Source organism: Squalius cephalus (assembly GCF_949319135.1).
Source record: "Squalius cephalus genome assembly, chromosome: 14".
NCBI classification, from domain to species: domain Eukaryota; kingdom Metazoa; phylum Chordata; class Actinopteri; order Cypriniformes; family Leuciscidae; genus Squalius; species Squalius cephalus.
Window position 1 is genome coordinate 29016689 of NC_137135.1, and position 27430 is coordinate 29044118.

General features: G+C 38.6%; 1 protein-coding gene across 1 annotated transcript in view; it reads left to right on the forward strand.

The window, feature by feature from the left end:
* ctnna1 (catenin (cadherin-associated protein), alpha 1) overlaps window positions 1-27430 on the forward strand; it is a 146737-nt gene that overhangs the window by 106784 nt on the left and 12523 nt on the right. Inside the window, exons 11-16 of the mRNA XM_079892256.1 lie at window positions 2-158; window positions 1771-1971; window positions 4947-5098; window positions 10933-11043; window positions 17438-17619; window positions 20637-20742. Of these exons, the coding sequence (XP_079748382.1) occupies window positions 2-158; window positions 1771-1971; window positions 4947-5098; window positions 10933-11043; window positions 17438-17619; window positions 20637-20742 (909 nt within the window). The remainder of the gene's footprint in view (window position 1; window positions 159-1770; window positions 1972-4946; window positions 5099-10932; window positions 11044-17437; window positions 17620-20636; window positions 20743-27430) is intronic.

Consider the following 27430-nt stretch of genomic DNA (forward strand, 5'->3'; position numbering starts at 1 on the left):
GGTGATTAATGCAGCCTTGGCCCTGGCTGCCAAGCCTAACAGCAAGGTTGCCCAGGATAACATGGATTTGTTTAAGGACCAGTGGGAGAAACAGGTGCGAGTGCTTACTGACGCAGTGGATGACATCACTTCCATTGACGACTTCCTCTGCGTGTCTGGTAAGCCCACGTTACAAAGTGTAGCGCTAGATCTTGGCTCTTAGACATTGTGTTAAATGGTTAGTTCACCTAAAAATGACAATTCTTTCATCATTTACTCGCCCTCATGTCATTTCAACCCCATAAGACTTTTGTCCATCTTCGAGAAACAAATTAAGATCTTTTAATGTAATTGAGAGATTTCTGTCAACGCATTGACAGTCAACGCAACTACTGCTTTGACGGTTTAAAAAGTTTATAAAGAGATCGTAAAACGAATCCATATGATTTTAATCTGTTCTCGTGTGTTACACAGCACGTTTGAGCTTTCGCAAGAACCAGTGAGGTTTGTTCTCCTGCGTCTTTGCTGATCAATGTTTGTGTGAATGATGAGACTAAATTTAGTCTGTTATATAAAATAAAGCGATCCAGGAATTTTTTTTTTTTTTTTTTTTTTTTTTTTTGGGACTAACTCACTTGATTCATATGGATTAGTATCTCTTTTTGAACTTTATGAAGCGACAAAGTGGTAGTTGCATAAACTGTCATCGGAGGGACAATTAATTCTTTGATCCCTTTCTGTATGCTATTTAATCACAATTTAAATGTTTAATTTCATTTACTTAGAGAAACAATCTGAAGTTGATTGTTTAGTTACTGGCTTGATTTACTGATGCATAAACGTCAATAAACGATTTTGAGACAAATAACGTCTGACTACCTCAATCATTACAAATCAGAAATCACTGATCACAGATTAGGCATTACAATTTAACACGGTTACTTGCATGTTGTGGTATCACTGTTGGGTCCATATCTTGCAGTAAAAGCAAGATTTTACAGTTTGCAAAGCCTGCACCGATTTAGGTAGGTAGATTTTATTAATCCCACACTGGGGAAGTTCACTTATTACAGCAGGTCCACAAAAAAAAGAAGTATGGAAAAGAACATTGAATTTACCAAAGGAAATGTACCGAACAAACACATAATGCTCTATTGAGACATTCACATAGTTGGAAATAAATAACCACTTTCCTAGCATTAGGATCATTTGGAAGGTAATAATATTTTTAGTCCAGTGATCCTGTATCTCTCTTCTCTAACGTGCCAGTGGGCAGGGCCAAAGACGCATTGATGTAGGGCGTTGATTTGATTTTGAAGAGGCGGCCTTTCGTTGTGTTATTACAGATCACAAAGTGACAATTTCAAACAAGTCGTTTTCTGAGCTTGGATTCAATAAAAGCTGTTTTTGAACTAACAAGGAAGTTTTGAGTTTTGAAATGAACACTAACATGTAAAAATTCATGACCCCTTTAAGAGTTCTTGTTGAGATGTAGGATGACTGACTGCCTTCACCTCCTCTCAAGGACACGTTACAGTTTACCATTTTGATTTGCAATTCCCAGACACCCATTACTAAACTGCCTGTGTGTGTTTAATCTTTTTTTCATCCGCCCATGGTTCCCGTTAATGTTCTTAAGTCAGGGACAATGTAAATACAGCATGAAGGATGAGGATTTCCTGTCTTCATGCTTTGCATTGTGGTTAGCTCTCTGTAGATTCTCCAGCACTGTCTCCTTATTTATTTTAAACATTGTCTTCTCTTTTGAATTTTTCTTTCTTATTGCTTTAGAAAATCACATTCTGGAGGATGTTAACAAGTGTGTCATCGCCCTGCAAGAGAAGGATGTCGATGGGCTTGATCGCACTGCTGGAGCCATTCGAGGTAGAGCTGCCCGTGTGGTCCATGTGGTCACATCTGAGATGGACAACTATGAACCCGGGGTCTATACAGAGAAGGTTTTGGAAGCCACCAAGCTTCTCACTGATACAGGTATAAACCAGAACATTATATATCTGAAATCATTTGTGTTTCGCGATAAATGTCTGTAGCTACAACAGATTTTTATATGTAAAATAAACCAAAATCTGTTGTTTTGTATTATTGGTTTTAGTTTAGCCCTTAGTGTTTTTTACAGTGTGTAACGTGTTATTGGGCACAAGTGAGTTTTTCTTTTATAAAACGGTGGAAAAGGCAATATGTATTAACATTTCATTCAACTAAATTAATGCAACTAAAATATCCCTAATTGTAGGCCATTTACGATTGCGTTATTATTTGGTGCAATAATATAAATGTTCATTTATCAGCATCTAACAGCTGCTGAAAACATGCTACATCCAATCTAAAATTAATCAGAACTATCCATTTGAAATTATTTTTGGTGATGGCACTTGTGTACATGTGATTAATTTCTATTTTAAATCCATTGTTCTTGTTTAATATCTGAAAATGCTGCACAGGCATCCAAAAATAGCACTGCTGCCATCTGGGCCAGAATTTCCTTGAGTGGGTTTGTAGGGTGTTTGTATGGGAGTGCTGATTTTAAAAGAAAAGTAACTTTGTCTACCTTTCTCACAAGGTTGCATAACATGGCCGTGCCTGTGATGGCCAAAAAACGCTGTCTAGAAAGGCAGTTCTCACTAGGTTTTGAGACAAAGCCTGTGACCAGTATCTGCACCTTAGCTTTATTAGGAAGATAAAACATATTACGTTTTTTCTGGTAGATAAAACGTTATGTTGCTTTCATGCGCAGTTACATAACAGCATTCGAATGCCTTCAGGAACCTTTTTAAGACTAAATTCACAGAGATGGTACATTCCTCTGTGACACAGAATAAGATTTTCCCGTCCATTTGAGGACTTTCTATTGGGAAATGCTGTCACATTTTGTGTACTCTGTTCAGCTTTGCACTAAAACAAATAGCTGGGCCATATTGGTAAAGAAACAATGTTATGTCATTAACGATTGCTTAAATTACTGTAAGACCTAACGTCCATAAACATATAGGCTTACCGAAAACCTTTTGCTCATGCAAATCCAAATATTCTTTTTTCCCCAGCTAACTTCTTTCCGTTCAATCTCATCTTCTTGGTCCTGTCACTGTACTCCCCAGTGCAGTCTTAAATTGTGAATGAGAATAAGTATTAATGTAGATGTGTTCAGCTCCTATAGGGGAGGTGCCATTACTTGATAGCTGAGAGGTAGTGTAGCTGGTGGGCCGGCTTCATGAAGTGGTTGAGCAAATCACTATAGATCATACTGATTCGGGTGAGTCGGTCAATCAAACTTCATGAGGGTTTGGTCTCAGATGGCCTAGTATGACTATTTATCCCTAGCGCTTGTTCAGCCTAAAATTTAGCAGTAAATGCAGTCGAGATAATCTAGCAGCAGGAGCGATATTCTAGCCATGAAAGCTTTTTGCAATCACCACCTGAATCCAGTTAAATTTTTAAATGGCCTGTCTGTTTGTTTGGTTTGCTAAAAAAAAACATTTCATTTGGTTCCTTCAGCAATAACTCACTAAAGCTCTAACTGCGGCCTCCATGCTGAATGGTATTAGTTTGTGTTGGTCACACTCAATGTCATTAAATACCTTCTGGGTGTAAATGGGTAAATGCCGTCCACAAAACGTAGGAAGCACCCCTCAAAAGGTCTCCGGTTTTTACCTTCTGCTGTCTCACTGTATGAGGACATGAATGCATGAACTTCATCTCCAGAGCCATTCTGAGTCACTTCATCAGCATTTTACCATTTTATTTGAGAAAAACTATCATCATATCATAAACACACAAACTCAAAGGTCTTCACGGCAACCCCAGCATTTTACCAATTTATTTGAGGAAAAACTATCATCATATCATAAGCACACAAACTCAAAGGTCTTCACGGCTACCCGTCAAAATAAAAGTTCAGTTCAACAAAGAAATTGTGACTGAAATATATTACTGTTGTACAGTAGAATTTAGCTACGTTTCAATATAATAATAATAATAATAAATTATTAAAACTATGTATTTAAGGAATAATCCATTTTTCCTCCATGTTTTACCACATTTTAACAGTAAAGCTATATTGTGCAGCACTTTGTTTGACAAAAAAAGTTTAATTTCATATGATTAAAAGATACATACATTTTTCATGCCGCCTTTTGATTGCCAGAATAATTAAAAAACACAATTTCTGAATAAAATCCAAAAATTTCATTTTTTTTTTAAACAATACATTTTGTTTTTATGAATTCACTTAATTAGACATGCTTTTTGATTATAAAAATGTAACTAAACCATTAAAGTGGAATCCAGAAAAATTAAAAAAAATGGAATTTGGTGAAAAATAAAATGGAATTTGAAAAAATAAAATAACTTATTTTCACAGGGCCCTTTTAATAAAACTTTTAACAAATTGCTGTTAAATTGTAAAAGTATTAATTTCAATTAATTGGACATTCTTTGATTTACTTAAGTTATTTAACCATAAAAATGGACTCAAAAAAAAAAAAAAACTGATTTCATAGGGACCTGCCTTTGAATGCAGAGAGCATTTGTGTGGCTTTGAGGTCTTGCTGCCACCTGTCTTGTGATTGATTCGTTTAAGGGTGCCTCTGGATTAAGTGTACTCATCTGCCGTTCTTGCAGTCAAGTAAAGCCTGATTAAAAGTTGCCCTGAGCAGTCATTAAAAACCAGCGACACATCACCATGATTTTCTGCATTTGCTCAGCTCTGTTTCAGGCGTTCTAAGTTCGATTGAGGGGAAAGTGTCGATTCAATTCAAATCTAGTTTGAATTATATATTTCTACAGGCACAATGTCTTGATTGAATTGTACTTCAGCTCTCTCATATTTGCTATGTTGAAAGGGATTTTTTTTCTTGCAAAATTAATAAATTTTTTCTTTCTTTTAATGTGCTACGAAGTGTTTTTGACCTTTCTGTTTGTCCTTTCTGTCTGTGTGTGTACTTTTACAGTGATGCCACGTTTCACTGAGCAGGTAGAGGCAGCCGTGGAGGCTCTCAGCGCCAACCCTGGCCAGCCAATGGATGAGAACGAGTTCATTGATGCTTCGCGTCTGGTATATGATGGCGTGAGGGACATTAGGAAGGCAGTGCTTATGATCAGGGTGAGCAGAAGCCTTTAAATGGAAAAAGAAAATTTATTTTTAAATGATTAAGTTTTATCCAGAACAATTATCATCCTCCTATTGTTGTAAACTCCTTATTGTTTTCTTTCTCTACTCAAACACTAAAATAGATAGTAGGTAGAAAATCTAAGCCATTCTTTTCTATATCATAAAAGGGCAGATTATGAAATAACTGCAACAAAAATGCACAATAGAATTGGTCAACATGACTGAATTTAATAGTTATTCTTTCTTATTCTTTTGAAGCTTGACAGTATGTTTGCCATTTAAATTTTTTACTATATGGAAAAGATAAGCTTGGACCTTCTGCCTAACCTCTTTTCATTGAAGGAGTACAATGTTGTAATGATATGATTGTGAGTAAATGAGAATTTCTGAATGCATTTTTCAACTATTCATTTATGAGAGCAGTTAAAGAGTTTTTTTTTTATTACCTTATTTAGCTATGTTATTAGCTAAACTTATTTATTACCCACTAGTGATGCGCAGATCACGGTTTTATCCGCAGGCGCTGCGGATAATCCGCGGATCGGGTGGGTCAAGTAATAAAATTAACATTCTGATTAATTTCGGGTGGGTCGCGGGTGGTTATGATAAATCATTATTAACGAAAATGTCCAGGCAGACAAGCACTAATTTGCACTCTCTTTAAGATATACGCTGCGTGGGGTCTGCTTTTTTAAGCAGGTCTGAGAGTGAAGTAAAAAAAAGAAAAGTACCATGTGGGAGCGTTTTAGCGAAGTGGTTGACGAGGATGAATCAAGTGCTGGGTATGCAATATGCAACGGCTGTGAAGTGTTTGTGTGCGCGCGTGTTCGCCTGTTAGGGAATTCGCAGCGACAGAAATGGTGACATTCCAGTTTAAGTTTCAAGGGAGTAAAGCCTGTTTATGCCATTAAGAAAATGAAAATTGTCAAATTTTGTTTTAAAGAAATGTTCATTTAAAAGCAGCGTTCATTCATCAGTGTATTATGTTACCATTAGAGATGCGCGCATCAACCGTCGCCGAGTCCGCTATTGAAGGTGGTGATCATCCATTTATCATTATGTGTAAAAACACATAAGAATAATTGTAATTTGACCATCGGGTGCGGGTCGGGTGCGGATACTTAAATCAGAGAGAATTATTGGTGCGGGTGGATGGTTTGTTTTTGGCTGCGGATTCAGGTGACGTTGGAGCTCATCCGCGCATCTCTACTATCCACACAGGTTTCCAGTGCACTCTGAAGTTTGACCTTCCATGTTCTTTTCAGCACTTTAGTTTTTTTCCCCTCGTGAGAGCTTGTAATATTGAGGTAAACTCCAATTAGGTATATCAAAATGCGTTCAGAATTAGAGAGAAGAGGAGGGCAGGGTTAATTAGCGGTTTGCTCTGTGAGGATATATATAACTCAGAATAATACTGCACTTAGACTGTGTGTGTGTGTGTGTGTGTGTGTGTGTGTGTGTGTGTGTGTGTGCGAGAGAGAGAGAGAGAAACTGAAAAGCCTGGTGCGCGTATATGTGCCGCCTTATTAGAAACTAATGGTGAATTTGTTTTGGGCAAATGGTAACCTAATTTAACTAATTTCCCTCTCCATGTGCACTATTTTCCAGAGCTGTAGTTGTCTGAGGGTTAATGGTCTTTCCCTGAGCTGAACTGTAACATTGGACATATGGTTGCTAGCTTGCAGTGAAGCGTTAGCTAACAGTCTGACAATGAGCAGACAACAGTCCACTCCCGCTGCGCAGGGAAACACACAGACCCTCAACTCCACTTCACCAGAGCGCGGACCAACTAGGTTAAAGCCATTAATTGAGGCAAATTTCGTCTTTCGTAGTTTCAGATTAACGAGTTTTCAATTAATCGTGAAGATAATGTACACTGAATTTAAATAATTGGCTAATGAGGAATTGTGTTAGAATGTATTAACGCCTGAAGTTAAAGCGAAGAGAGCGGTCACGACCCAGATAATGAAGCCGGAGTAGCACATACGATTAAAAGGCCTCTAGAAGTTAGGCATAGACCGCACATACACTCGCTTGTATATTTGCTGTTGATGATTGTGATTGGATCGTATTTCTTTGTAGCCACTGTACGTGCACACTTCATTTTAATACATCAGCCAATGCTCTCTTTTCAAATGTCAAGTAGCAAAACGATTCGCATTGACTCACTAGTTTGATGCAGACGAAACTCTGACTTGTACTGAAATTTTCATTAATAACAGTGGGTTTGAATTAGAATACACATAGAATTAGATGGGGGATCCATTATGCTGTATTTGCATTATAATACGTAATTGATTTTTTTTAAATTAGCATTTTCCCCTTTATTTTCAAATCCCAGGAGAGCTGTTGTGTCTAATTCATTTTCCATTCCAGACATCCTTCTCTAGTTATCTAGATTGATTCAATGGTTAAAACAAAAGTCCCTCTGGCAGACAGGATCTACTTGTTTGTTGTTGGTTTAACATGAGAGTTGAACATGCCCCAGACACTGAAACGCTTTCGAAAAGAGAGGTGTGACCTTTGCTATCTCATTTTGTTCCTTTCTGACTGTATAGTATTTTTTTAAACGCTTCAGGGCCCTTGTTCTAAGACAAGTCGTCCGAACCGATAAGAAACCCACCCAAAGGCCTGGCGATCACAGAGGTTTTTTAGAGAGCACTGTTTTCATGCACCCTGCAGACATTGAGATAGCAAGGAAGAAAAATTCGTACTTTGTTTCACTTTCAAGTTGCTTCCCTCCACACGCGCGCCATGTCAAGCTCACATGTTTAGACAAAGCTCGAGCGTAGCCAATCAGCCAACACTAGTGCCCAGTGGGCATCAACCTCTGCCACATGAGAACTCTTCGATCGGAAGAGACAAGTGTGCAACTTGGGCTGCTTAAGATGGACAGAGTCTTTAACCTCAGTAAGTACTGCACTTGCAGTACTCGCCGGCCGACCGTCACCTAAGATTTGACTGGCTGGCAGCCCTCGACTCCACTGTTGAGGGGATGTCACTGGTACTAATAGCCCTTCCATAGCACAGATCCTCATAGCTGCCGAGTGGTTACTGTAGCTTGCAATGGCACCTTACCTACACTGCTTCAGGCGTCTCAGGCTGTTTATTCAAATGCCTGCTCACTACTGCCCTAGTTTATAGATGTGATGCATTCTCTTGGATGGCAAGGTAGATATATTTGACCTGTATGCGGCTCCTATCACTCAGTACGTTGTAGATCTACACTAGTGACCAGGGTTGAGCAAAATGAAGAAATTCCCAGAATTGCCTCCCTTTGTTCATATTGGGATTTTAATTTAATATCCGGCAACACGCGTGAAGATGAATTGGAATTGACAGAGGAATTTTCTGAATTGCAATTCAACACAGGTAATGCATTCTTGGAAATGAAGTGTTGTTCTTAAATGTCATAAAATATATAAACTAAATACAAATTTCAATAGAAGAGTCTAAACTAAAATTCAAAAGGTTGATCAAAATATAGTAAAATAGTAATGTTGTGAAATATTATTATAATTTAAAATAACATTTCTATTCTAATGTTCTAAAATCCAAAGCTTTATTTTTAGCATTACTCCAGTCTTCAGTGTCACATGATTCATTAGAAATCCTTCTAATAAACTGATTTGGTGCTCAAGAAACGTAGCCTAGAAATCCAGACGCACCCTAGATTTATTTTGCAGCCAGGGTAGTCTCCATTGACTTTCGGAGCTGTAAAAACCTAAATTGGGTCAGGCCAATCACATCGTGTATAGAGTAGGCGGGGCGGGATTAACATAATGACGACACAGTTGCGACGATTCCCTGCTACTTGAAAACAAAGAATGGCTGCTGCTGCTGGCGAACAGTCTTTCGAATCGGCTTTGGCCGTGACTCTGGAGGACTTGGAGTTAAGTTTTTCTTTGAGAAAAGAGCAAAGAACGGCACTTAAGTAATTCTTAAAAAAGGAAGATGTGTTTGTAGTTTTGCCGGCCAGATTCAAAAGTTGAATCTATCAACTAACGTTAGCTCCGCTGGTGGGAAAACGCTCTGGTTGGTTGAAGCGCTGTCCTATTGCGTGCAGAGGGAATTTGAAAGAGAGCCGTTTATCCCGCCCCTTGGATTGAGCCGTGTCTATGGTGAGTTGCCAGACCTAACATCTTGATGTAGGTCTGGCTTGCCAGGCTACAAGAAACGGTTATGCTGTTTAATTTTTTTTTTTTTTTGGAAATTGAGATACTTTTTCCAGAATTCTTTGAATAGACTGTTCAAAAGTAGAAATATTTTGTAACATTATAAACCTTGACCATAACTTTTGATTACATTTAATTCATCCTGCTGTTTTTCTTTTTAACAAAACCCCAATTTTTTTTAAAGGTAGTTTCTCTACCTATTTGTCCATCTTTTTTCTATCTTTCACTGTATGTGTCGTTTTATCGTTCTCTGTTCTAAAGGCCAACAAACCTTCTAACAAACATAAAAATGTTTAAATCAAGGGTTTCTCAAACTGTTATTCAATTTTGTCCTGCTTTTCTAGTTAAATTAGTTAAATCAATTTGAATTAATTTCCATTCATCTTCCTTTTAAATACATTTAAATTCATGAATTGAATAGAAATTTAAAAGGCATTTTCAATTCCATTTTGAATGGTGCACAAACCTGCTAGCGACAAGAAGTCATTTAAAATTTTAGCATTGTTAACCTAAAATCCATTTTGTGCTTCAGTGTGATTCTCCAGATACAGTGTTTTTATGAAATGAACCTGGGCACTTCCAAACTGTCGTCCACACCTTGACTGACTTTGTGTGGCCTGTGTGTTGTTTTGATGTCATCTTCAACAGGCAGAGTTTTGGAATGTTTGAGGTGTCTATTATTGGAGCAGCTGCATCGTGAGCCAGTCAGATTCTCCTCACAAATGGATTGTACAGACAGTCGGATAAGGGCGGCTTACAGCACTGGCGAAATAATACATCCGTATCTTCTCACATCTCGTCCTTTTTCCTATCAAGCTGAAATGCATTTTCTTGTCAGTGAGGGTTCAGCCACCCCTCCCCATTCTCCACCATTTCCCTCTGCAAACAGGTCCCTCTGCTCGCAAGTGCATACTAATAGAGCAGTAGAGTTATAAGAGGCATGTTTGGCATTCAGTGCAGGGATTAGAGAGAAAGAGTTAGTTTAGTTCAGTACAGGGAAAACGTGGCTTACCCGCTGCATTGGTGCACCAGATCATTGTGTTTCTCTTTAGAGACGTTCTTCTCTAGTAGAGCCGTTTTACTGTTAAAACTTTCAGCATTACATTTTCACTCTAAGAAATGTTTATGTATAGGCTGCTTGCTAAGGAAAGTGTCACTATTACTATTGTTCAAACTTGGGGGTTGGGGTTTATTCAAATCCCATAAGTATTAAGCTTCAACACATCAATTTTTGATGCATTGAAGGACATACTATCAGACCACATATCAGTGTACTAAAAACCACTAAAGCAACCTCTTAGCAAAGGCAATCATCCACAACTTTCTAGTATTAAGTGGCATCACAACTGTTTGTAACATTTTATTTGTTTGTGTATTTTACCATTTTATTGATATCGTAAGAGAGGTATTAGGGCAGGAAATAATGTGAAGCACATGGCTAAGCGAATCAGATCATATGCGTTAACCAATAGACCATGGCCCTGATGGGCAGCAATTCTTATTACAAATGTATTTAGACTTTTTACTTTCCCAGGGAAGACTACTATTGATAAGAGTTTGCCATAGATCATAAGGGTCTCGAGTTGTTGAAAGAGCTTGCTAACGCTCCATATCTCTCCCCATCCCTACACTTTTCTTCTCCCCCGGCAGACCCCAGAGGAACTGGACGACTCGGACTTTGAGACAGATGACTTTGATTCTCGCAGCAGGACCAGCGTGCAGACGGAAGACGATCAGCTCATCGCTGGACAGAGCGCTCGGGTGAGAGATGGAGACTCTCCAGTTTATGAAGCCACTTAGGGATGTCAGAAGGTGTCAAACTTGATTCTAAAATTACCTGAGGATTAGATCCCTTTGTAGATATTGTTGGATGGAATCTGACCAGGGACATACTGATTTCCATATTTTTCAGTGTTTCTATAATAAAACTTTATCACAGTCAATTTACAGAGTCATAGACAGCATTGCGAGGTGCTAAACTTTCTACAGGGTTTTTCCTGCATTGAAAATTTTTTGGTGGCCGCCAAAGTGAATTTTTGTCCCGCCAAAGCCTTATTTGATCGGTGAGTGATGTAGATGATTGCTGCGCTTGTGACAGGGCGCATGTTACTGAAAGAACAAGCAGAGAGCGCCACGGCCGCGCCCGCACTCTTCAAACTGTCTTGCTCTCTCTCGCTCCCTCGCGCATATTAATCAAAATCAATTGAGAATTGATACGATCGGAAGGCCGAAGTTTCACGTGGAGCATATAGATTTGTATCTTCTCTGAAAAGAGTTACGCACATTCAGCTGACATAAAAAACACTTTCAATAAACAAAAAAACCTATCCTGTGATTAAATGTTTTCTGTGTTGACACAAATCTTGTGCGATGTCCTAATTGCCGGGATAATCACACAACACGTGCCGTGGTCCGCTAATGACACATCCGATTCGCACACTAACGACTCCTTGAACAGATTCCATTTAATGAATGGTTAAAACAACTGATCTGTCCAACACTGAACTCACGAGACATCTGAATCGGTGTATAACAGATCAGTAACACTTCACAATAAGGTTCCATTTATTAAACTCTAGTTAACTACATTAGTTAACATTAACTTTTAATTAACTGCACTTCTACAGCATTTATTAATCTTTATTAATGTTAATTTCACCATTTACTAGCAAGCCTACATTATTGAAATCAAAAGTTGTATTTGTTAACATTAGTTAGCCTAATGCACTGTGAAGTAACATGAACAAACAATGAACAGCTGTATTTTTACTAACTAAGATTAACAACGATTAATAAATCCAGTAACAAATGTATTGCTCATGGTTCATGTTAGTTAGCCTAATGAGAATGTAAGTGTGCTTACCCCATTTTTTTTAAGAGTGTTTAGCAAGATTTAACCTTAATAAACTACAGTATTTTCAGGTTATTTATATGACAATGTGTAGAACAATTACCAAAATTTTTTTTTAGTTTAGACTGGAGTGAGGTGAAACCAGAAAAAAAAGTGCAAAGCAAGTTGTTGTTAGCTGGCTGCTAATTGTATTCAATTGTATATGGTAGAAAATTAGACTATTACTTAAAAAAACCTTTTTAATGCTACTTTTTGAAACTGATATGATTATATACCAAAATAATTATTAGGTCTAGCAAAGAAGGATTTTAGCTTCCATAGCTATGAAATTCAGTGGTAAAATCACAGCTTAAAAAAAAAAAACGAGGGCGAGAAAGTATGACAGTGTCTGTCGGCCACCACTGAAGACCAATTTTGACCCAGGAAAAACCCTGTTCTACTCGCATCTCAGATTTGCAGTGTCATGGCTAAATCCACTTTTGCTTCACTGTTTAGCTCCAATAGCACAGGAACTGTGAATCAGTGTTTTTTAGATTCTGTACTGATTTCATGTCAATAGCACTCCCGATGTTGCCACCAGCGAAACAGACATCAAACCTCGCCCCCCTCTCTACTTCCATTCCCCCCCCCCCCCCCCCCCCCCTTCACATCCTCCTCTGTTGCCTTGGTAATGCTTATGAAAATCCAACCTGACATAGCTGGAAGAAACAGTGAATATATATATATATAAGTTTGAATGTTTTCTGTAGTCCACAGCTGTGGTGATGGTAGTCACTGCAGATGATGGGCATCCTGTTTTCATTTTTAAATTCAGCGTTGTGAGAGAGATAACGGGAACCAAGTTGTGTTTGGGGATCTTGTTAGTCAGTGTGCCAGCTTTTCCTGTGAGCACTTCTTTTGAGTTCCTGATAACTATATGTGTAACAGTACAAATGTAAGAGCAATATGAGCAATATTCTTTGTTCCCCAAGCTCGAGCGAATATAACTACAGACCTCTCACCCTCCTGTTCCATATAGTAATGTAAGCATGTTGATGAAAACTAAAAAGTAACAGAAAAATATTCAGCCCTAATTGTCTAGGGGATGGCAGAAGACTTTAAGAGCTCAAGACCTGAACAGAAAGCTCTTGTTAAAGATAAAAGCGTTGCAGAAGAATTACAATTTTCATTGAATCTTGTTGCTGGGGAAGCAAGTTGTATTTTTGAGAGTTGTAGAAAACGGGGCAGTGGAGGTTGTGCTTGAGTGAGAATGTGATTATATAAATCTGTAATCACTGTCCAGCCTCCTGTTTCACCCCCCCAGAGGCTTTTGATTTAGTTCCCAGCTCCAGTGGGAATCCCAGCACACCAATGTGTGCCACGTGTGTGCCGGTGCTCCAAAATTAAGGAGAAAATTGAGTTTACGAGGCAGAAAAATATAATTCTTATTGAGAACTTGCAAGAAAAGAAAGGTTTATCTCAAATTAAGGTGGTCTGATGTTTTTTCATAATCAGTTTAGCCTGTCCTAACCAGGTGTGATGCAACATGTATCCAATAAAAACATTTTTTTATTATCTATACACGCATACATAAATGTGTATATTCATTAATTAATGTATATATACATGAACCTTTTCATTTTGTATACACTAACGTTCTAAAGTTTAATGGTTAAATAAAGTTTAATGGTTAAATTTAAGTTGAAATGGTTTTGTAATAGACCTGTCCCTAATAGTCAGTTAAAAGAAGATGCTTAGTCAACCAAAATGTTATTATTTGGTTAGTCACCGGAAAAAAAACTGTGAGGTGTATACAGTGGGTTAATATACCATTAACAGTTGGTCCTTGTGGTAATTACAGTATGTCGGGCAGGAAATCCAAAAGTTTGCCTATCATCCACCGACCTCAAATGTTGGCTTATCATTTGAAACATGTAGGTAGCAACTTTACATGGCTGCTCACTCTAACGTCTAACGTTAATTGTGCACTATTATTAGACTCATATCCAAAAGTTTGTGTGGAGCGTGGAAGCTAAAGTATAGTGCACTTCATGACTTTGAGATGCAGGCATGATCACTTGCATTTTTTCCTGACAACAGTGGAAAGAACTTAAAATGCTCGGTCATTTTTGTTCATACAGATAAGAGATCATTCGAAACTGTAAAGGGTCTACTTTTATTTGTGTAAACTCACAATAACAAGAAAACATTGTGCCTTTGTAAAATAAACAAAACGAACAGGATGCTTTCTGCTGTTTCAGTCTCCGTGAACTGGAGCACGTCACAAAAATAAACCGAAACTCAGCTTATAGGCTACTTGCCTCTCAGACAGATAGATAATATATATCTATAGAAAGCTTGAAATGTCTACTTTTAAAAAACCAATTCAAAATGAAAAGAAATACTCTCTGCTTATGTATGAAAGGTGCATCTCTATATGCGTGTTCACTGCAGAGAAGGCGAGTCAGCATCATCAACTTAATCATTGCACCTGGCACTGTCTCAGAAAACACTAGTTTATTAATAATCAATGTCTCCTTGCTATTTTTTCCGACACATTCATAAACATTACTTTTGCTTATGCTTTGTGGCAAGCTTTATGTATGAGCTTGAGCGTGGAATAGGCTATATTAAACCTATATATAGGCTGTTAAACACTCATGGTTTAGTATTTATTCAGAAATATGGTAAAAACTGTAATGTGAAATAAAATAAAACAACTGTTTTCTATTTTAATGTTTTCAGCAGTCTTCAGTGTCACATTATCCTTCAGAAATAATTCTAATATGTTGATTTGGTGCTCAAGAAACAATTATCAATGTTAAAAAAAAATTTGTAACAATTTTTGTGGTAACTTTTTTTTTTTTTGTCCAAAAGAACAGCATTTATTTGAAATTTTGTAACATTTTAAATTCCTTTACTGTCACTTTTGATCAATATGTGCTGTTGCTGAATAAAATTATATATATATATAAAATATATATTATATAAATGATATATATATATGCATGCATACATACGAGTGTGATGGCTCAAATTGAAACAATTTCCTCTTACTTGTGGCTTATGGAAAAATGTCAGAACTACATTAACAAAAAAACTTGTTGCTATATAGGATCACACCTGGTTAGCACACTTATTTAACCCTCTGGGGTCTGGGGTGTTTTTGGGGTCCTTGAGATGTTCTGACATGCCCTGACATTTGTGCTTTTTTCAGTTGCTTATAAACATATTAATGGCAAAAAAAAATTACACACTATTTAGCACAAACAGGGCTACCATAATATGTGAGCAACAAGAATGTACATGTCTGCATTTTTGAGAGAATAATGTTTATGCGTGGTTATTGAAAAAACTAAAAACTAAAGTTTCTGAAATAAGGCCACAAAACACATACTAAATATGTGGCAATAAGACTTTTGACTAATGGATTTCATCGCCTAGTGTTTTTTCTTCAAAATGATATGAAAATCATCCTGCCTAATCATCCTCAAAAAAACGATACATTGATTTTAGTTTTGTGAAACACTTTTAGTTTGGAAAGCCAATATGCGGATGGGGCGTAAACGCTCCAACAGCATCATGCATATGTAGTAGTTCACACCTGGTGAGACTACGTCCCTGCATACTTAATGAGCCATTCATTCAGGTGACGTGTCACCTATAGCTAACTTAAATATACAAGCTTCATAAAAATGATCATTCTAGGAGAAAATTTCAGATGGCATTTAGAGGCTTTTGCATCTGAACTCTTCATACACACACACATATATATATGCATGCACATACATACTTTATAATCTTTTCAAAACTAGTCAACGTCTTTCAAAACTAAAGTATACATTTTATCATACGTATTTCAAAGTAAAGGATTCATTAGTTAGTTGATGACTTTATTTTTGACAAAACACATACAGTATATAGCCTATTCCTCATCTCAGTATAGCAATAGAGTTTGCTAAAAGCTGTTCATTCAATACAGCAGTATTTGAAAATCGATCATATTTTGTAAAATTACATTTATATTTGCATTTATGTCAAAACCTAGACACTTTTAAACATCAAAAGGACATTTATTAATATGTATTCGTGTCAAAATGACAAATAAACAGATTTTCCTATTCAATTTTGCATGGAAACGCTTCCAAGACGCTTTCGTGTCGCGTGAAAAATAGGCGTCGGTTCTATTTCTAGAATGCACGCGTTTTCCACGCGGCTCGTGCCGCGCCTGAGACGCGCGTCTCACACAGCCAGTATGCAAACTCTAAACTGTTAACATGGATGGGAGCCGAAATAAAAACGGACACGCCACGCAGCTGAGACGCTTACGCCACGCATCCAGTGTTTCACCGGCCTTATCCAGCGGATGTGGGTGTTTCACAGGTTTGTATGGATCGCCTCACATTTGCGTTTGAATAGCGCGGTCTCCGTAGGCGGAGTCACATTAAAACTTAATTAGCTGAGATGAGAACGACTGACATCTCTCTCTTTACATACATATTATATAAACTGTGAATATTTGTTTTTTATAAAAATTACTTCATTTGAAAGAAGATAATTCAAGCTTCATGCCTGTGTGACTGTATGCCTGTTTGACTGAGTATTCGCTGAGTTACAGTTCATTTTCGGACGCGTTTCAGAATTGACTTCACTGACGGAGAGTAGGCAGAACTCGCATCATGTTTATTTTTCTTTATTTGGCGAAAAGCACAACACTTTGTTTTTATTATGAGCATACACAAAAAAAATACACACTAAACAGGATCGATTGATGTATAACACAAGCATATAAGATAAAAATTAATATTTTTTTTTAATTTTTTTTTTGCACTCATACGAAAAAAAACGAGCCTATCGCGCCGGCGCGATAGCCGACCTCAGGGGGTTAATGAAAAATATATTTTAACAGGTTATCATGCTCTTTTTCAGTTGATCCTTGTGCTGAATGCAGTGGCATATATTCAATAGACAGCATTGCTCAGCATAGTTCTAAAAGGTTGCGAACCTTTTACAGAATTAGAGGAGTGTTTCATAGCCCATACGCCGTCAGCCAAAGCTGTAAAATCTCTCCTGCTCTGCCGGGCTGGGCCGGTCATGCAAGAAATGAGAGAGAGAGAGAGAAAGAGAAATCAAGAGAGGAGGGAAGGACAAAGGAAGGTGTAAGGGAGAGGCAAAGAAACTAGCAGGAAGGGGGATTGAATATCAATTTTCTTTAATTGCATATCCTTTGTCATCTCTTTTCCTCATTAACAGTTGTAGATCAGCATATTGTGAGCAAATTTATGTATGGTTTGTTATATATAAACTTCTCTGTGGAATTGGCAGGCCATCATGGCTCAGCTTCCCCAGGAGCAGAAGGCGAAGATTGCTGAGCAGGTGGCCAGTTTCCAGGAGGAGAAGAGCAAGCTGGACGCTGAGGTGTCCAAGTGGGATGACAGCGGAAATGACATCATCGTTTTGGCCAAGCAGATGTGCATGATCATGATGGAGATGACAGACTTCACCAGGTGAGCACAAACCACCTTCTACCCTGCTCAACTGCCTGTCAAAAACCACACAAACACACACACATCTCTTTTAGACTCTACTCAATAGACCTTTCTGGCCATGCACTGCTGCTCCGGTTTCACTGCGTCCCGGCTCAGTGCTTCAGCTTTATATTGGTTTGTATGGCAGTTTGCATTGGCAATGAAATGTGCTCTAGCGTTTTTAAAGGGAAAACTTTTCTAATATTGAAAGAGAGACTGGCAAAATCAGATTTTTATACCTAATTTCCCCTGTCATTTACCTAAATCGACCATCAATTAGTAAGGTCTAATATTAACTGAGACAAGCACTCTGTTCCATCTCATGAATTCTTTTTTCCCTCTCAGTGGAAGCAAATGAGCTGTGGATTTTTTTCTTGGGCTTTTTACCTGCCTCATTTGCCTGCCTCTTTTTCTTTTCATCATAGGTGATCCCAAAAGAAATGGGATCACGAATGATGGAAAGAAAAAGAAGCAGGTCTTAAAAATTTGGTTTAAAAAACAAAGGGCAGGAGATACTAGCGCAAGAAAAGGTCACATGAATTCCTCCCCTTTATGCTGACAGTATCAGGGAAAGGGTCATTTTAGGTGTGACAGCACACTCATGGGCCGCACACCTGAGAGTGACTGCCATCTGCTCTCCCAGAGGAGACACTGTGTGTGACAGAGTGATAGAAAATGTCTTGGTCTATCACTTCTCCCTGCATATGCTAACCAAGACTCCTTTTTTAAAAATGGATCATGCTGAGGACACCATTTGCCAATATTGCACATGTTTTAATGACTGTAGGATGGCTGATACTCAACCGTATCTCAAAAACCTGGGAAAAAACAGCTTTGTTTTCCTCTTCCTCCTGTTCAGAAACATGTCTCCATTCCTCCCCAGATCAAATTTTTTTTTTTTTTATTATAATCATTAAAATGTAAAACTCTTTGCATTATAATTTTTTAATGTATGGTTTTGCTCCCTAAACATAATGTCTATTTATTGGATGTCTTCCGTTTTAGGCAGGAGAATGGTATCATTTCTGTACAAGGTGATATGGAGACACTCATACCTCTTGTTGAAGGCCCCCAGAAATCTGTCATTGTCTCGAGTAAAAAGCAACAAGGCTGTAGTACATCTGTCAGATTTGGTGGCATTTGCATGAAAAATGGCAATCTGTGCTGATGTGTCACCTGCAGAAATGTGCTGAGTGAAGGTCTCGGCAAGTTAATTCAGTCCACGCCCAAATTATTGCCCCACGACCTTGAATGGGTACACAGTCCTATGAAGGTTAATGCTATAAAGAGGAAATTGATTTCGGGAGCCTTTATCCGGCCTCAATATCTGCAGAGAAGCTTCTTGCTACCAATTCTGCTTATGTCCCTTCCTGCTCATGAATAAAGCATGCGTCGCCTGGATTCGTGTCACATTTTTTGGAGCCACCTGTCTGTGCATGCTGTGGTCCAGTGCTTGAGCTGCAACCACACATACACACACACACACACACACACACACACACACACACACACACACACACACACACACACGCACACGCACGCACTACCCCCATCTGGAACCAGTATCAGTGGCTAATTCATGGGCACTCAGTCAGATTTGCATATCTGAGTGTGGGATTGTCATGTGAGATGAAGTCACCCTTGCTCGACAGTCACCTTGTAGTGGCCACACTTTCACCTAGGCGGCTTATGGGTGGGCCACCACCAAAGCGACATCAAAATAACCTGTTCTTTGTGTTTCAAAATGTTAGAAATGTTGGTCGCTCTTTGTGGGGTGCATTTTCTTTTTGAGACACTGTCTCTGGTGAATTCCGGTAACCGTTTTGATGGATGCAGTGCGCCAGGAGGACCCTGTCTGAATGGCATAGAAAAAGAGAGAGAACTACATTGGGGAGGGGTGAGTGTAGAGAAAGAGCAAAAACACAAAATTCCATCTGTTGTGGGTTGGATTGTTCAGTTTAGCCTGAAGAGAGCAGCTTTGAATCCAGGTTGTGCCACTTGCCAACTGTGCCCCGCTGTCCCTTGTGGGCACACAGAACTGGCAAATGACTGACCGGATCGTAGCCGGGGAGCTGCGGGGGGTGGGCTGAGATGGGACACTGGGATTGATGAGGCCAGAACTATTAAATGAACTGAAGTGGCATTGACCCCAGGAAGCTGACCAGTCATCACAGAAGTGGGTGGGAGCTGCTGCTAGCTCACTTCATCTGTCTGTCTGTTCGCTTCTCGTTCATTCTCACCCCCCCTCGAAGTCTTCAGGCTACTAGTGAATAGCAGCGTGTTGGAGGGGGATGTTCCTCCTTAATGAGATTAATCAATTGGAAGCGAACTGATCTTGTCTTTCCCAAAAAGCCTTGTTCATGCTGCACTGTGTTCCCGAGTGTGAGGCAGTCAAGTCACATTTATTTATATAGCGCTTTTAACAATACAGATTTTTTTCAAAGCAGCTTTACAGAGATAAAAGGAAAATAATGCAAAAAAAAGTTTGTTTCCAGAAGAAAATAGCATCACAGTCCAACTTAAGTTCAGTGATGTTTCATTTTTTATTTAAAAAAATTATTAATTTAGTTCATTTATATATAGCCGCTCTGGAGTAAACCGTGATGTCATCGTCCAGTTCAGTTCTTGTATAATAGTGTCAATGCAGACAGATCAATATTATTGTTGAATATTAAATTAAATGTTAAATTTAATGTCCCCAACTAAGCAAGCCAAGCCAATGGCAAGAAAGGTGGAGAAAGACGACAGTGGCAAGGAACCAAAACTCCATCAGGTGGCACAATGGAGAAAAAAACCTTGGGAGAACCCAGGCTCAGTCTGTGAAACGAGAGTTGTTGTTTTTCTTCAACCTTGTCAATATGACCAGCCCTTCTTATGTCAAACGTGTTGACGTCTTGACGTGTATCATCCATGCTCACACATACTCACTAGAACTGTCACATGAGACTGCACACAGAACAGTAACTGTGAATGAAACTGCTATCTTTTTTCCTCAGGGGGAAAGGACCACTTAAAAACACCTCCGATGTGATTAGTGCAGCGAAGAAAATTGCTGAAGCTGGATCAAGAATGGACAAGCTGGGCCGTGCTATTGCAGATCAAGTAAGTTAACTCTCATAAGTCTTTTGTAGGAAAAAACTTGATCATCTTTTGGTGAATTATCCATGCTCTTGTGTTTTACCTAAGGATCCTAATCCTTGTCATGCACTACAGTGAAACGCAACAGTGCATAATTTATCTCCCAGCCAACCCATATTCCTGGCTTTTTTCCAGCACCTTTTGAAAATTGTGACACAGACCGTGATGATAAAGACAGCACTATGGGGCTGTAAATTCAATCCCCACAGTCCAACACTTATTTTCCTGGAAAGCTCCTTTTATTCCTTAAGATGAGTGACAATGACAGGTTCACAGGCTTCGTGAAAATAATATGGGAACATTTCCAGTAAACATCAAACCGCCGCATGTGCTACAAGGGTTCTTTAAGATTTTTCTTGTCTTTTCAATAGAGCAGTTGAAAGGGATATTGTGAGCTCAGGAAGGGGGTTTTGCATAGCAGAATCATCACCTATCATTCATCCCTCCTCGAAGGCCTCTCCTCTCAGTTTGTCATTTAATTAAAAGAGTGTGTCACGCTGTGCTAACATCATTGTGCAGCATGCAGACTACCAGTTTACGGACCAATAGCACTTGTAGTGTGTTTTTAAGAACTACACGGCATTTTTACACTTTGCACTGTTACGCTCAAGGGTTAGCACCGCAAACTTGTAAAGCTTTGTATCATGCTAAATGCTAATTTCTTAAGTTCTTGCATTTGTGGCAAGCACGTTTCGAACATGCAGAGCAGTGCAGCACCTAGGGAGGGAGTGTAGATATGCGCCGTTATCCTATTTGCCGCATGGCTATTAGCCATTCCTATGAACATCTACAGTGTGCTTTCAAAAAGATTCCTTTAACATAATCTCGCATAATAATGAGCCTTCATACAAACTAAAGCTCTGCACTTTTGATATTTTATTTAGATTGCACTTTGATCGAACTTGAAGCAGCTCCACTTTTCAAATCTGTAGTCATGCTACCTGCGCTGACCCATTTGGAGAAGAATACTAAATGTCCAGTTCGGATACTGTTAAAGCTTTCATAGACGGCCACGTCCCGCAATGTCTTTGTTGCTTATTCAGTGCCGTGAATACAATGATAAGCCCTGCAGAAAACAGATGGGTACTGTGCAGGTGCTTGTGTGTCTGTGGATGTGTTTGCTTTTCTGCACACACTGGCACATAAAATGCATTATGTATTGTAAATGTCCATTATATTGAACCCACCAATTTGTTGAGTAATAGGATTGATTTGAGGGTAGGACGCATTTAAAATAAACTTCGCTAAACGTGCCAATGCCAGGCGTGATAAGAATTCACCATGCCATTTTTTGTTTTGTTTTTTTTGTTTTTTTTGTTCTCCTTGTTTTTTACTTTTAATATGCTGAATAAATTGGATTACTGCTTCTAATAATAACGATAATGACAGATTTTATTGCACATTGTTATATTATATTTAATTTTACTATAATGTATAATTTAATTATTAAATACAATAATAATAACAATAATTTTGTTACTTAAAAAAATCTGAATTTAGATTTTCTTTGCATATTTGTGAAACAAGCTAGTCTTCATCTCTCTACACAAAAGTGAATAGATTTTTTATTCATTTTGGTACTTGGCAAACATTAATTTTGTATGCTGTGCGAGTGTATTTAGGAATTTGAATGGTGTGAATTACTGTGTGCATTAATAAACTAAGTACATTGATTGTGGGAGGAAATGTCTGTCCGAGTGCGACCCCTCCTGCTTTTAAACAGGTGTGAGCAACTGCAGACGGCTGGACCCAGCCCATTCCCAAATGGTCCCCCCTCCTCTTGTCCTGCCTACGAATAAAGGAATTGAGGGCAGTAGGTGAAGAAAAAGTGAAAGGAAAGAGGGATGTGAAGCCCCATGTGAGACCTGAATCCATTAAGTGTGATTCGTCTTTAATTAGTAGCATAATTACCAGGTGGCAGCTTGTTGTATGTATGTATGTGTGTATGTGTATGTGTATGTGTATGTGTATGTGTGTGTGTGTGTGTGTGTGTATGTATATATATATATATATATATATATATATATATATATATATATATATATATATATATATATATATATATATATATATATATATATATATATATATATATATATATATATATATATATATGATGTGTGTATGTTTATCCCAAAATATATTTAGACTGCTCCTCACACCTTGTGCAGACGAGGCTGCCAGAGGCTAACTGTTGAAAAATGAACAAAGGAAAGCAGTTCCTTATACACAAGGATGAATCATCAGATTCAGAGGAGCCTGTGGAGGGATGGAAAGCAAATAATCATGGCACTACCCCCCCCCCCCCCCCCCCCCCACCCCCACCACACACACACTCTGTCCTTCTCACTCTTTGTCATATCAAAGCCCTGCCACAGAATACACAGTGGTGGGCTATAGCATCACTCCTGACTGCTTGTCAAGTTTGTCATGTCATGTACTTTGTTATATCTGAGATTGCCAACAAAAACCACAGCAAAGCCGGAAAATAATATGGAACAAATTGTTGAAAGCATGAATTGTATTGCATAACACTCTTCTAGCCAGCAAAATGTGTCCTGGCAGAGGGGCTTTTGCACCGGATAGTTCTTGGAACTTAGTCCTAGGAACTAACCACCAGGATGGTTCCCCGAGAAATAATGGTTCCCCTAGGAACGTTTTCTGGTTGCATTCACACCGCCAGTAGGAACTCTGAAGTGACGTAAGCCGCGCATGTTGTGACTTTTATTTTGATGGTGCTGCTGTCTTTTATTTTGATTTCGATCTGTCTAATGTTATTAGAACTATTATACATAGAAAGTAGACAGTAGTGAAAAGTTATTAGCGTATGCCGTGTGGTTGATGTCCAGTGATGCTAGCTGAGCAAAAATACATAATTATGTTTGGCTTGGTCCCCTCAAAGTTGCGTTGGATTTTCTCCTCAGCGTAAAGGTTAAGAGGCCCATCTATCACTGTTTTCCATGTTCGTAGAGTTAGTTTGTGGAGTAAATATGTAGGCTATAATCTGTTTACACAGCCTTTTTAAAAATGGCGGGTGCTTGGGTTTCGCGTGCGTTCGGCCAATCAGCGTACAGTAACGTCACGGATAGTTCCTATAGTGCTTGTTTAGACCCTACTCTGAAGCAGGAGCTAAATTAGTTCCTCAAATAGTTCCTGCGGTGCGAACGTGCCAAAATCCGGGTACTTCCGCCAATAGTTCTGGGAACTATGAAAAGGTTCCTCCAGTGCGAAAGCCCCTTAAGTAACACTATTAGTTACTTTTTAATGGAAGTAACGCAATATTGTTATGCATTACTTTTAAAAGTAACTTTCTCCTACACTGGTGACTGACAACACATACTACTATGCAATCCTGAGGACATCCAAGGATGCAAACAAGACACCAGGTGCGAGAGGCAAGATACCAAAGCGAGAGGCCTTTTTAAAAAAAATGCATCTTGTTTGAGAATCGTGCCTTCTGAATCCGTCTTGTAACATCTAGCTGTTGGATTAGGACAGTTTTTGGATTGTTGCAGAGTGCTGCCAAAAATGTTCGGCCAGGTTTAATATTCACTTAAATGGCTGTAACGGAGCTCGATTAAAGTTTAAAGAAATGAGTGTTGTGCATAGATGAGGAGGATGCAGGATTTAGGTCATTGCCACACAAAGGTCTGCACTGCAGTTTATTAAGAATTTACAAGCAGATTCTGCAGGGGCAACTTCTGAGGATTTCGTCTGAGCACAGTACTGAGCAAATAATGCAGTGTAATTGAGATTTATAACGCAAATGTGTAAGGCACCACACTGCCCATAAATATTCTGCCCTACATGCATGCACATGAAGGCATGAAACCACCACACACAGACATGATCGTGCAACACCAGGTTTGCATATTTTTAGTGAGGCAGACCTGCGGGCAGCAGCACATGTGCTTTATCCCAGTGATGTATACTGGCATACATAGTTTTCCAATTTACATTCAATCAGGGAAGATTTATGGTGATACATAGGCACCACCACAGGTTGGATTAATCCCAGTTTTGGCCCCTGGTTGCTTAATGGTGACAAGCCTGTAAATTTCCCTCTCTACAGTAGAAGAGCAAAAAACATAAAAACCAAAAATCAAGAAGCGATCTCACAGATTCTCAGCTCAGCTGGTGATTGTTAGCAGTGTTTATTTCTTGCTAATAAACAAAGAGAGAAACAAAGTTAAAGAGTTCAAAAGTCTATACGAGTGTCTGTGGGCACTGTTGGTTCTAGGAAAAGTTGTCCATCATATTTTGATGTGAGAATAAGAACTCTTTCTGTCTGCTGAAAAAGACTGAAAAAGTAAATTTTTCTAGCAGGACAATAACCCAGACATGAGACCAAGTAAATAGTGGTGTGGCTCAAGAACAAAAAAGCCCTACGGTTCCTTAGACATTATGATCTCTCTCCAGTTCCATGGCACCATTTAACAAGTGTAGTGTGTGGGCGTCATCCAGCCAACCTGAACAACCTGAAGCAGATCTGCCTTTCATTTCTGAAAAAGTTGTTTGTACAGATTATTAGAAAGTATGGAGAGAATACATATCTAATGAGCTGCATTTTTAGACATGATCACCATGTTTGGAACACGTCCATTGTTTTCTAGTTGCGATCCGTCAAATAAAATTCGGTAAAAATATCACACTGCAAAAAATTTCAATGCACCATTTGTAATTTAGTGAAATGAGAATTGTTTAATGGTGTCAGTATAAAGCATGTGAAATAGGTGCTTGTAAATATGCTAGTGGAGCAGGCAGTCCTATTGATAACTGTTAGGGAAGTGATTGTCTGTTTTGGCAGACGTGTTGGCAGCTTTTGCCATGTCATGCTGTGGCTATTCAATTTGCTCCAGTGATGCACATATAAGGCAATTGATTCATATCTGATATTTCATCAGAAAATCTCATCTTTAAATTTGAGTTGTTGATCTAAGAACATTCTTCCCTCTGTCATAATGATTGTTTATAATTCTTCCCTCTGATCCTAGATCAGGACTTTATTAGACTGAGATAGAATTGGCACTTGCAAATATTAGTCTCTTATTTTTTTCCTTTGGGTAATTGTTTGGAAAGGAGCAAGATCATCACTCTGTTTAAAATGCCACTTGATTGATTGTCATGGTCCATGATGGCTTTATATTTAGCCGTTTAAAAAACAAATGCTCCGCCAGACCATTTAAACGCAATATAAAACACATTAGCCACATGAAGGGACGTTCTTCTCTCCAAGTGCATTAGAGTTCTCTCTATTAAAGAAACTACAGATGAATCTTTTATCTCTGTAAAAAATGACTTTGATATTAACAGGTGCTTTTAAAATGAACCTTCGACTGCCTTGGGTACTTTGCCGTTTCTAGTTTGTACGTTGAATACTGATGACTGAGTGGGCTGAATTCCCTGGCCCTCTTTCACCCCTGTAGAAAGATCATTTATGTAAATGTTTGTGTTTTTTTTTTATCTATGCAGGATATCTGTTTTGTTGCTGTTGTATCCACCACTTCCTCCAGATTTGTATTTCAGCTAGGGCTGAATAGGGCTGCGATATGAAACCGAAATCGCAACACTCAGATTCACAAACCTGTGTGAGAGGGCAGAATCACGACACACCCCTTCCAACTCCCAGAGTTATCCTTCCCGTCCAGATCCAATTCCCCGTTATGGACATGACCGCTCTGAAAGCGGCACTAAAAGACTGCTTTAAAACTTTCACAGTGACCTCAAACAGGCATTTAAAACACCAAATATTAAGGATTGGCATATCAATCAAGATAATATTCGATGATTGTTCGAAAATCGTACCTCTCCCCCAAAGGTGTCAAGTAACAAAGTACAAATACTTCGTTACCTTACTTAAGTAGAAATTTTGGGTATCTATACTTTACTGGAGTAATTATTTTTCAGCCGACTTTTTACTTCTACTCCTTATATTTTCACGCTTTTATCTGTACTTTCCACTCCTTACATTTTAAAAATAGCCTCGTTACTCCCATTTTATTTCGGCTTGTCATCGTTTAAAAAAAAAAAAAAAACTATCCAGATAAATCGCGCCATCCGGATAGTGATTTTGATTGTGGTTGGACGAGGAGTATAAACATACTATTCCGACACCCTATTGGTTTGTACGTGATCCATCGTGTACCGTCTGCCTCTAAAGTTTGTCTTTTTGCACTATCAGTGTTGTCAGACTGGGTGGTTTTGAATTTGATTGTGCGGGTAAAAAAGGGTTTGGGTTTTCGGCGGATTTCAAACATCTACATTTTAAAGTCTAATTGGTTAAAAACTAAACTAAAGTGTGCATGTAGTCCATAAAATCAGTCATCTTGACATTACTAAACACACGCCCATGCAGAGTCAGCTGGCATTGGTGTTGACGTCACAGACGAGCACGCACTTTTAGCCAATCAGCGATCAACAGGCAGATGCGATTTAGCACGATAAGTTGTAGGTAGCTGTATGTTCAAGTGATCGCTAATGCCAAAGTGACATACTATGCAGTAAGTTGTATCTACAGTAAAGAGAGATGGTGAGCAACTCTAAAAACGTATCATGTGGTGGGAGATGACTCAATGGTGAATATAACTCTGAGAGGAGAGCACAGTTGAATGACTTGAATTGAAATTGAATATGGGACGACTCCTGTCCATGG